This window comes from Bemisia tabaci, chromosome 3, assembly GCF_918797505.1.
Source record: "Bemisia tabaci chromosome 3, PGI_BMITA_v3".
Lineage (NCBI taxonomy): Eukaryota > Metazoa > Arthropoda > Insecta > Hemiptera > Aleyrodidae > Bemisia > Bemisia tabaci.
This window is the reverse complement of record NC_092795.1, coordinates 40,693,847-40,706,247: the sequence shown is the minus strand read 5'-3', so window position 1 is coordinate 40,706,247 and position 12,401 is coordinate 40,693,847. Positions and strand designations below refer to the sequence as shown.

At 38.2% G+C, this 12,401-nt stretch overlaps 1 protein-coding gene across 1 annotated transcript in view; it reads left to right on the top strand.

Annotated features, from left to right (window-relative positions):
• The window catches only part of LOC109032386 (uncharacterized), a 184,376-nt gene extending 174,541 nt beyond the window's left edge, over positions 1-9,835 (top strand). The window contains exon 6 of the mRNA XM_019044482.2: positions 5,144-9,835. Within this exon, the coding sequence (XP_018900027.2) occupies positions 5,144-5,586 (443 nt within the window). The 3' untranslated portion in view covers positions 5,587-9,835. The remainder of the gene's footprint in view (positions 1-5,143) is intronic.
• Positions 9,836-12,401: the final 2,566 nt, after the last annotated feature.

The following is a 12,401-nucleotide window of genomic DNA, read 5'->3' as shown; positions in this document are numbered from 1 at the left end:
GTGCCGTCTTAACTCACAAGGCGCAAATCTCATTTACCTTGTCGTATAACTGAATTCGTTGTTGTTATAGGTATTGAATTATACCATTCATTTACCATTAATCTCATTCTCATGTCACTATTCAATTTTTACTCTTAAAATGACACTTTATTTTAACTATACACACCTACGCAGCTTGAGAAAATTGTAAGAAAATAGACCCCCTGCACCATAGAGAGCTAACATGCAGGCAAAAAATTCTTCCAAGATAAGGAAAAAGGCAATTTACTGAGCATACTCATCAAGAAATTTTTCTTGTGCTGTAATTTAAATGTATTTATTTATTTATTTATTTATTTATCTATCTATTTATTTATTTATTTATGTTTTGGTCCTCTCTCCCTTTTAAACCAATTTTCTAGAGTCGAGCCGGTAAAGAGCTTAAATGTTCAAGGTATACTTTCAGACACGTAATTTGTTTTCATTCTCACTCCAGTACAGATTAAGTCTCTAAAAATTTGCGATCTTGTCGCACATACATTTTCGATGGCATTCATCCTCCATAAAATCCACTCTGAAATAAGTTATCTCATGGAGACCCCCGCAAAATCTTTATCGTGCAATCATCAATTGAATCTGTCATTGAGAAGTCCTCAAATGGTTTCCTTGGCATGCGGCCATTGAATCTAGTCCGTGTTTTCTGGTTTGTCGATTGCCAAATTGCCAAAGAGAAAAAAAGGAGGTGTTTGCATCTCGGGCATCTTGAACTTTTTTGATGACGTAGGTCGGTGCGAATGAGTGTTATCATCGATTTTCTTGGAAATGGTGTAGATCGATAAAAGTCATTCTGTGTAAAGTGTTTAAAATTATATCATGAGTTGATTCACGTAAAAAAATCGGACGTTATGGTCCGTTTTTCATACTTCGAATTTCGGATATTGCTGGCCAGGTTGTACCGACCTGCTCCACGGGGTAAACAATCCTCAAGATGCAAACACCTCCTTTTTTCACTATGCCAAATTGCTAATTGCCATACAATTTGCGAATTTTTCCGGCACGAACCAATGAAATTACGCGATTTTCCAACGAACACTGACTGGCAACGCTGGTTTTCTGCATGTATGAATAAATGCGCGAGAGACTGGGGATCTGGGGGTGGCGCCAGTCGGAATGGTTGCAGTCAAGAGCCGAGAAAGCAGCGCTGCCAGTTCTTACACAAAAATTCACATTTTCTTATACTGATTCTGTAGGATTGCTATACGCAGTTTGGCAACACTGAAAGAGATTGCACACAGTGCACGCTGCGGCCATGGCACCGCCTCTCAATTCGTCGCTCCTCTGACGTAAGGGCGTACCTCAATTTCCGCATGAGCTCTAGAAAGCATTAATTTGTACGTGAATCAGGGTTCACGTGGAGATCGAGATACGCCCTTCCGTCAGAAAAGCGGCGAATTTCGCATTCAGGCCCGGGAGGAGTCTCCCTTTCTTTTTTGCCAACTCGAAAAAGGGCGTAAATATGTGCGCCCCTCCTCTCCGAGTCGCATAGACCTTTCATGAGAAGGGATTCGCCAAAGGGACGGGGGGTAAAAAAACAAGAGTTGGGAGTCTGCAGTTCCCTCAGTGGCTGCGCCCTCCCCTATACAACACGCTCAGATGTGTAATAATTGATTCCCAAGTCATGTTGCCTGGTTGTAACAATTTAACTACACGTTGTGGGAATCTCACATTCATTTTGAAAGGCACGTTGTGTGTACATGATACGTAGACAATTCAATCAGGCAGAACGTATTTTATAGCCCGAATTCTAAAATACCATTATACCTACCACTATAATAGACCATAGCGAGCGTTTGAATTCTCTGGGAGTTTAGGAATTTATGGTGAGATGAGGAAAAAGTTTTAATAAATTAAAAGCCAAACACAACCCATCTAACAAAATTAATGCAGCTATTGAAAAAATGATTATAAATTGTTTTTGACATAAAAATTCGCGTCTTTACTTACGGGTTAATGACAGTAGCGGGAAAGAATACATGGGTATGCCAACCTAAGAAAAAATAGCAGAAAATTGAAAGAAATGTGATAAACTGCGTGATAATCTGCTGTGCTGAGTAAACACGCCGTGCAAGCATTCCAATTTTGCCAAATTTTTTCTTTGAAAATATGTGTTTTTGAAGAAAGTTATGAATATTTATCCTTCAAATTTTCAGACTTTTTAGATCAAATTACGAGCGTGATCTTGTGAAAATTGAAGGAGAAATATTCACAACTTTTCTTGAAAATTCGTGAGTGGTAGAAAGAAATTTGGCAACGCCTGATGGCTCATACAGCGTTTATACAAAGCACGACAGTAGCGTCAAGAGGCACTCATCGTGAATATGATAACAAATCCTTTTTTTATAAAAAAAAACAAAAAAACTTTATGTATAAGTATCGAAACTCAAGGCTGCCCTACTTCGGTATTAACAAAATTCCTTTGGAGAGTCAAATTTATTTTCTAATAATCGCAGTGTGAGCTACAAGAAAAATGCTCTCAGTGAGAAACAGCGTGGAGTATAGATGTGGCGTGTGACGATTTTAAAGCGAAGGAATATCTGCGCGCCTTCAAATTTTGCGTATGCAACCTCGACATCCATTAAGCACGAATAGTTGTATCCAGGGGTTACTATCCATGCGCTCATGGAGATTAGGGATTCTGGCAATTTAAAAGTAAAGTTTCCTATAAATCGGAGGAATTAGTCCTAAACAGAATTATTGAAAGCACTCAGGAGATACATACTCAAAATGATCACATTATTTTATCGATATAGTGTATTTATTTTAACGTAAATTTCGATGTTTAACGTCTTTACTTGTTTTGAAAGTTCCGCAATTAGTGTAGCGTAGTTATGCATTATCAAACTGTGTACTAACTGTCTACTGTCAAACTGTAAACTAGTTGTCTGCTTTTGACATTTTTTTTTTTCATTTACTCTTGAAGAGAACCCACCAATAAAAATACATTTGCTGTATCAAAATGGCCAAAAAAAAAAAAAAGATTTCTTTCAGATTTCTTTCTGGCAATATAATGAATCTTTAACACTTATTCAGTGTGTATATTAAGCTCGCAAATAAAAAAAAAATCTAGGACAGTAATTTTTCAAAGTTCCAGGCTGACATAATTTATAATCCTCTCTTTCTTTTTAATATTATAATCAACATATACAGTTATAAAAAGCTGAAAAAACACGTTTTGGCTATTGGTGACATTTCCAAAGTTATGGATAGGCACATTGAAGTCATTGCCCTGGCTATAATTACCGAGTATAAGAAAATTTGGGTTCTTGTGATTTTTTTTAAAAGAAAAAGAAAAAAAACTCGATTGACAGTTAAATCAGTAATTCCGGTAATTTCCTACGAGAATCAGTTTTTTACTTTCAAGCATATACTTTCTGATGATTCGCTCTGATATAAAAAAGATGAAGAAACTAGTAAAGACCCAGGAAGAGTCGTGGGTGTGTAAGATTGGTTTTTAGGGCGATGCCACCGGTTCATAAGTCACCATTTATCTAGGTGGGGAGCCATCGCTTTCCAGGTTTCCGAGTTGTTGCCTCTCGGCAACAGTGCGTTGATGGCTGGTGTAAGTTCGGCACCGTAGAGTTGGCTTTGTTTTAACTCGGCGCCCGTGAAGGGAGGCGTGGAATTCGTTAATGGCGCCTGTTTCACCCCCTCCCCCCTCCCCCACTCCGTCCCCTCGAGAGGTGTTTCCTGCAGAGCTTTCTCGCGGTGCATCGTGAACTCTGAAAGCACCGTTTTAAAAATGGCTCGTTTCTCGATAAGTAACTCGGAGTTATGATTCGCCGGGACAAAGGCGGTGGTATCAGTGACGTTTGAAGAGACCCTTGGCTGAGTTGAATGATTTTAGGGTTGATGATGGCTCCTTTGCGAGGTTTCGTTTCGAGGCGGGAAGTCAATATTCCGAATCATTTCTCAAACGCGGCTCTCGTGATATACGTATTGCTGTAAGTGATTTAAAGATGACGTCAAGTGTGCAAGTTCAAAAGACCGCGTTTCTTGCATCAGCGGGGCTGAAATTTCATATTATTCAGCCCACAAAGCAGGTCTTGAGCCTCGGAGTGTCATACTAGTTTGACACGTGAAAGCTATGTTTTCACCATTAATTAAACACAGTTGTTTTCAGCCTATGACGCGCATATCTTCGACTCGAAAAAAGTTTCTTGGAAAAGCTACGGCGCGTGCTTTCCTTTTCTGGGAAAATTCGCACACTGCATCCGACTCCAAAGCAAACTTTTCCATTGCTTTCGATTCTTGTGGAACTTTTATAGATTGATTGAGTCCAAGTATTTGAACTTTATTTGCGGGAAATAACTCGATGGAATGTTTTTGGAGATTCAAATCTATATTCTGTCAAGAAAGGATATAACTTATAGGATTAAATGCTTAAGGACATAATGTGTTTTTATGATCGTGGAGATGCTCATTTTATAGAGCGAACGCTATCCACACTACTTTGCAGTCATCTTCAGGGGCCGGGGTGGGCCGACCCCCCCCCCCCCCCACTAAAATTCAAGATAGTATCATTGACGTCCTCAAGGAAATTCCTCTCACCCTATGAGAAATTCACGCCACGCCACTGCATATCATCCAACAAATTGGGGTAGTACCACAATGGACAATTGGTACGAATGGTAAGCAATATGATACATGTTTCTTTACCAGAATCTCACGTAGAACACGATTCGTGCAACGAAAATTACTGGAACCAACTCCTAACGAAGATATTAATGTTTTTATTTCACATTGTTTACGAGGAATTTGCACTGCCCAAAGCTCTACAAGAAACTCAACGGCTCTACTTGATCATGTGTTGTCAAACCGCGCAGCTACAACGGTTTCAGCGAAGCTCCTCCGATCGAGTAATGTTCATTTCACCATCATAGATATCTTCGTAAGGAGTTGATTTAGGCAATTTTCGTTGTGCGTATCGTGCTTTACGTGGAATTTGGGTTAAGAAACCTGTATCAGAATGATGAAATTCGTACCTTGTCTAGTGGTCCATTTTAGGGGCTAACCCCTGACACTTTTTTTTCCGTGATAAAGTCGATCCAAATGTTGTCGACACAAATGGACGTGCTTGTAACCTCCTGGTTTTGTTTGTTCGCAGGGATGCACCGAAAATCACTGGAGGCGGCCGACCACCTGAAGGACGACTCAGCACCCTCGAACCCCAACTCGGACAAAGAGGGCTCCTCGGGGGAGTCCGACTCGGAGGACCAGCGCGAGGACACCTCAGTCTCCGTCAAATCCGACGGGCCCCCCAAGCCCCCAACGCCGCCCCACCCCGGGGAACAGGACCCCCCGCACCTTCCCCCCGCCAACCCCGAGGAGCTCCGCAACCACTCCATCGCGTGTCTCCGGGCCAAGGCCCAGGAGCACTCGGCCAAAATCCTCAACTCCCTCACCGCGGACATGATGCTCGTCAATAACAACACGCTCCGCAATAGCTTTATGAATAACAATAACAGCGTTAGTAGTAACAACGGCGGCGGCGCTGAAGCGCACCCGACTGACGTCACATCGTCGGACACGTCGTCATCGATGTTCTGACCTGCGGAGAAGGTCGCCGAGAGCTAGGTCTTCAGCGGCGGCACCACCCCGCCCAAAGATGGCTGATTATTTTAATTTGTCGTCGATCATTTTAAAGGTGCAAGCCTCCACACTTTTGAATCTATTTGGGGTGGTATTTTTAAGCATTTCGCCAATTTTGATGGATGTAATTTGATTACATAAATAGACATTCAAAATATTCATAATTATAACAAAAATAGTTGATACCTAAATCCAAACTTTTCAACAAAATCAAAGACGAGTGAGAGGGCTGATTTTGAATACCTCAAAGGCTCAAATTTAAATATTCAAATACTGCGTTTTTGTCTCGGAAATGTCCGAGTCCTTGAGTAGACCCTTTTTCCGTTTTTATCATACATTTGTTTCAAAACAAGAAAAAATTGTCATTCCTGGATTCAATGTATAACATCGCAAAATAGAATTTACCCTTGCAGGTAATTTTTCCCTAAGTTTTAAAATTATTAGATTTTCCAGTTCTTATCAGCTCATAATACTATTCCTTAGGCAATTCTGGGAACTTGTGAAAATTAGTTCCCAGACTCAACGTAGTATTTCTTAAGAGATTTCTTTAGCAATGCTCTCCTCACAGCCACATGTGTCACATAGCGTTTAATACAAATGGGACATCATTTCAATAATTCTTAGTTCTTGTCTGAATCCACACGGGTATTACGGTAAAGGTTTCTGAAAACTTTCCAAGAAAAATTTTGATTCTGATTTTGAATTGAAAGTCTCAACAAACTCGCGAGGCTGACCCTCAAAGATGCCATGATCTAGCTCTCTTTTCCTAAAATGCGCGGTGGAAAAAATTTTCATTATGAAAATTCCAAAAGTGGCTGCATAGTCACTATCAACTTAGGTAATTTTAAAATAAAATTTTCATGTTTCTAGTCTCCACTTTTATGAAAATAAGTTGTATATAACTGGATTTAAGGTGTACACAGTGTAAAAAAAGTTAATGTAAAATTCTAAATACGTAAATATGAATCAAAATTTTTAAAAATTAGATATGTCTGTAAACATTTAAATTCGGAGAGCTTTTATTCAAGTATAATTATGTTGTGTTCTGCAATGGTGTAGTGATATTATTTGTATATTGTTCTTTATCAAATGTAAATAAGTGCATTACACTTTTTTACGTATACTTACGACTCAGGACAGACTTTGAAAGAAGCAATTCCATAATTCCATCTTTCGTTCATCCTTAATTTGAATTTTATTTTTAACAAAGGCCAGATTTTTCAGTTGATATGGTGCTTAATTAGTTTTTATCAGGCTCATTTTTGAAAATATTGCTATGGCACAGTTCATATGTTTTTGCTCGACAAACATGTCAAATGATTCCCAGCCATTACAGCTGTTCGATATCCGCTCTCATTATATCGCTGCAGTATTATTTTAGTCTACCTTCCATTTACGTAAAATGAGATCTCAGCTAAGATAATAAAATACAAGGAATTGCGGCTTCGCCAGAATTTTAATGTGCAAAATTTGAGTGGCATAAACAGAGAAAACCCACTTGTTTCGATGGTGTTACCTTGGTACCCTCCCGCTAACTCCTAGTGTAGTAAGGAGGATACCGAAGTAACACCATCATTATGTGCACCAATAAAGTTTCATCCTCCGAATTTTTTGCTTTTTTCTATTGCAGAAGTTCAATGTTACCGTCTGAATATTGCCGAATTTTTATTGAAATATTTCCAAAGAAGACAATTTTTTGTAGCACAAAGCAAAATGGTGAAAATTTCTTGGAGATAACATCTACTCATTTTCATTTGGAGTGATTTGATCTATTGACGGTGAAACTAGAAAAAGCGTTCCTCTGTTTTTGGTGTTTGAAATCTTCTGCCACGTTTAAAATCGTCACCGTTTTGCGTGTAAATTAACAAGTTTTTTTAACTCCCCGTGAAAGTTAGAAAGCTATATTCGCCAGCATTAAGTTGAAAAATATATTAAGAGCAGTTTTACCGAAAAACTGCAATTGAGGTACGTATTTTTCTAGTTTCATTATCAATATGTGAAATTTGGAACCGTCGCTTATCAAAATATATTCAAACTTTCGACAGAAAAATATAATGGTAATATATATAATGATTAAAATTTAAAGTGCACTATGTAGAGCCACCCTCCTCATGCATGATTTCAAGCTTATTTTTGTCGAAGAGCTTTGATATTAACTCTTAGAGATTATCTTTGAGACTTTCACTACCTCTAATTACCACTAATAATAATTGATCTGCTTTAGTTCAGTCGCAAACAGATTTCCTGTAACCATTTTCCGATGTGTAATCATAGACAAATACAACAAAACAATACAATACAATACAATAAGCCAAAAACATTCCTGGGAAAAATAAACGAAATAAATCAGTTTCATAAACTTACTACTTTCGTTTTACAACTTGTTACTCATAAAGAAAGCATTACCCGTGCTTCAACGAAGCATGCTCTGGACCAGCCAAAGTGCGGTCACAAAACTCCAGCAATTTTCTATATTCCAAAGACACCTATTCTGTCCTTTTTTCGGTTTTGTAAAAAAAAATCCTCTTTCAGAATTCTATGGTATTTATAAATCATCTGTATTTTAGAAATAAATATGTGAAAAACTGTACATAGATATATAGTGTATTTATATATAAAAACCTAAAGATGCGCCTGACCGGCATGCAATTGATCCGTTATACTATTAAAATATTTGTCTCTGTATACTTTTTTCAATGTGCAACATTAAAATAATATAACGTCTAAGTAAAATATGAACTTGCTGTTGTTCATTTCATCACCACCCATTAATTAGGTTCTTCCACCTTCTCTCTCCTCCTCCTCCCCTTCTCCTTCTCCTTTCACTCCTCCTTTTTCCTTCGGAAAACTCTGAGGCAGAAGTAGACAGTCTAATTATTAATTTTGACGCGTTGCAGATAAAGTTATGATCGTGGGCGTAGTTAGGAAGATTTCGAGGGAGGTTTAGCTCGTTTAAGAGAGCTGGTTTTGTGCCGAGCATACACAACTCCTTCAACCACAAAAAAATTATAGCTGTAAGTTTATCAAAACAATCGGTTATACTTTTGCAAGGAAAATCTCACAAATCCAATGTTTTTTGAGAACCTATCAGTACGCACAGTATTTTACTCAGATTCGGTACAAACAGGCACAAATTTAGTGTGTTTTGCATTCAACGCCGGCTTTTGATAAAAATGTAGACTGTGTGACGTGTAAATCCTCACAATCAAGTTTTGGTACACAGAATGTGTAGAGTGAATAAAAATATCAACCTTAAAGTGAACTTGCCTTATCAAAGAAGCCCTATAGACCGGTTAAATATAGATACAAACCTTAAAAAATTAATTCGCACAGTGCCTGATTTCCCCCGTACCGAGCAGCTTCTTACTGAATGACAGTTACACATTTATGTGGAGAAACGAAGAAGTGGCCCGTATACTGTATGTAACAAGGTGGAGAAATGGTGCTGGGTCCACACCATTTCGCGGGGAAATCAAAGCCAAGAAGTTCCAAAAATTATAATTAAAGTAAAAAAAAAATCTTTTTAACTCTTAGAGTGATAGAAGTTAAAGAACTAAGGTCCAACACTAAACTTTGAGATACGTGGTTGGGGAGTTTCCGTTCCAAACCTAGTTTTTGTCCATTTTTACTGAATTAAGACGCAAAAAAAGAATTTGACAGGACCTCGCCCTCCAATTTACCTGTTAAAAAGACTCAGTTAGTCCCACAACTGGATGGAACATCGTACATTGAGAATAATTGGACCGCATTAAACAGAAAGGAATCAAGTCACATCAGCTATTGCCAAATTTATCAGGGGAATTTGGTTTTTTACGAGAGAACGTTTGTGCGGATTCCTTTGAAAATTTTGAGGAATTTGCTTTGCATTATGGAGAATATTCATAGAAATTTGCACAGAAATCCGCACAACCGTTTTCATGTAAAAAATTAAAGTGCCCGGTTAAATTTGGCGATAGCTGATGTGGCTTGGTTCCTTTCTGTTTAACGCGATCCAATTTTGATTACTGGATGCGGTAAAAAACTTCACCCATGATTGCACTAAGTAACACAAAATCGAACGGATGAAAAATAAACTGGCACCTCCAAAAGTTTCATTGATTAACATAATCTTTTTGCGGGAGGTACCCAAGTGATCAGACACCTTCGAATACGCACGTACGGAAGCACGATACCATTGGCGGATCCAGAAAATTGGCAACATTGTTTTTCTCCATTTAAACCTATGGAAATGTATCGATTCTTGGAGGGGCCAGATGCTCCGACAAGAATCGATTATTTAGCATAGATTTAAATGGAGGAAATCCAGTGTTGCCAACTTGCTGGATCCGCCTCTGTACGATACGCAACACTGATGACAAAAAGCTACTCCCCTTTCACCTAACAGATTGTCATCAGTCATGAAAATGTGACTCCAGTCCATTTACTTAGAGCAGACTTGACTATCTGAGTGACGATACTTTAACTCTCAAAAGTCCAGGCCGGGCCAAAATAACCCGAGGCTTGCTAAAAACACGTGGGAAACAGGCAGTATGGGGCTGGCGAATACAAGCTTCAAACATAGGTCTATATGTCTGTAATACATCATAAGAAAGAAGAAGAAAATCAAATTGAAAAAAAGAAGAAGCGCGTGTTAACTACAAGTACCCCCAGAAATCTCAGCCGAGTCAAATTGACCCAACTATTCTTCTGGGGGAGTTACACATAGTGCCAATACATACGAGCTTTAGATATAGATCTGCAAGAACATGCTAAAAAAGAAATTCGGACATTTAATAGATGAAGAAAGAAAAAAATCGAATGTCAACACAGCCGAAGACAAATGATACGTAATCGGGCCTCGTTTTCTTTTTAACTTTTCTACCGGATCTGAACGATAACTTATTGGCAGCATAGAGCAGAGCATATTGCAAGTTCCGCCGTACGCCATCGCGCCTTCAACTTTGCAGATACCACACGGACATCCATCAAGTACGAATAGTTGTATCTCTGCGCCGTCATCAGTACGCGCCGTTTCTTTTGCTCTACTACATACCATGTTGTGTTGGTGGTGCCTCTTGCTTCAAGTGCAACGTGAGCCCAACTATCCCTCTGGAGGATTTACCTATAGTAACGATACATACGAGCTTTAGATATATATCTGTAAGAACATCCTAAAAAAAATTCGGACATTTAATAGGAAAAGAAAGAAAAAAAAATAAAGTGTCAGCAAAACCGAAGACAAAAGATACGTAATCGGGCCTCGTTTTCTTTTTAACTTTTCTACCGAATCTGAACGACAACTTTTTTTTTGTTTTGTTTTGAATATTTATTAGCACATCATTTTACAAACAAATTTAGCACTTTTAGTTTACAATTATAGAACATAAATATCCTATAAGATAGTTAACTATGATAAATGAATGAAGATGAAGACGATGAGAATATGAAAACTTGGATTAAACTTAAAAATAGGGTTAACTATCTATAAAGACAATTGCCTTATTACTTAAAGATAGGCAAATTTTTATAAAGACATTAGAAAAACTGTACATACAAAAGACAAGTTAAAAATAACTGTGAATATATAGTAATATGTCTTTTAATTTCACTCATACGAGTTACTAACCCTTGTAGTAAAAGACAAACAAAATTAATCGTCAATAAAATCGGTTACCAGGTCAAAAGGTTTTCGCCTTTTGAGCCTTCGAAACGACGACTGCATATTGCAAGTTCCGCCGCACGCCATCGCGCCTTCAACTTTGCAGATGCCACACGGACATCCATCAAGTACGAATAGTTGTATCTCTGCGCCGTCAATACGCGTTGTTCGTTTCTCCTGCTTCATATTCATGTTATCTTGGTTCCGTTTATCTTATTCGGAGCGGTACTTTAAGGATTACGTGAGGCAATACAGTTGTGGATGGAAAAGGCATATCTCGTTTTTTAACTTTTCTCCCGAATCTGAGTGACAACTCATGAAAGAAAAGTAAAAAAGTAGAGACAAATTAAAAAAATAAAAATAAAAAATAGTCGTTTAGAGTTTTCTTAAGCGCCCTGAAGGGTACAAGTCTAATAATTGGTATTATGGCGAGATTTGAGTCGTGTCATTGAATTCCTTTTTTAATGACTACCAAATTCCGAGCCGGGTTAAATTGATGCGACCATCTCCTCTGGGAGAGTTGCAAATGGCGGATGAGGAGAGAGTTTAAGAAAGCGCCGCGTCAGTGTGTTACCAAAAAAAATTTAAAAAAAAAAAAAAGGATTTCGCCTACATAGTATTAGCCATCACACAGTTAACTAAATGCAGTTAATTCCAAGTAACCCTTACTGAGCCAATATGATGTTTGTGCATGTGCATGGTGCTGAATTCGTGCTCTCTCGTTGCACCAATCTCAAAAATTTCCTTCAATCTGATGCGATGCAACATTACAGACACAACATGTGCAACAACTGCTGATAACAAAAGAGTCAACTTACCGGATTGTGACAAGGAGTTACCACCTTCAAAAACTGCACGTATTCGAGATAAGTTAACAAATTCGCCGAGGTTAATCTGTTTTTTGACATGATGACCCAAATTCTGTTCTGAATACCTCGACGAAGTTTGGGCTCTGTTCGCTCCAACAAAACAGTCATTTAATGCGGTTGGCAGTACTGACAGTATTTTGTTTACCTTCCTTTCGGCTTTTCAGGTTATGGATTTTGTTTACACATCGTGATGCATGAAGCCACGAAAATTTTGAAGCACTTCTTTGGAAAGTTTTTAATTCTTTTAAATTATTTTTAAACATCAT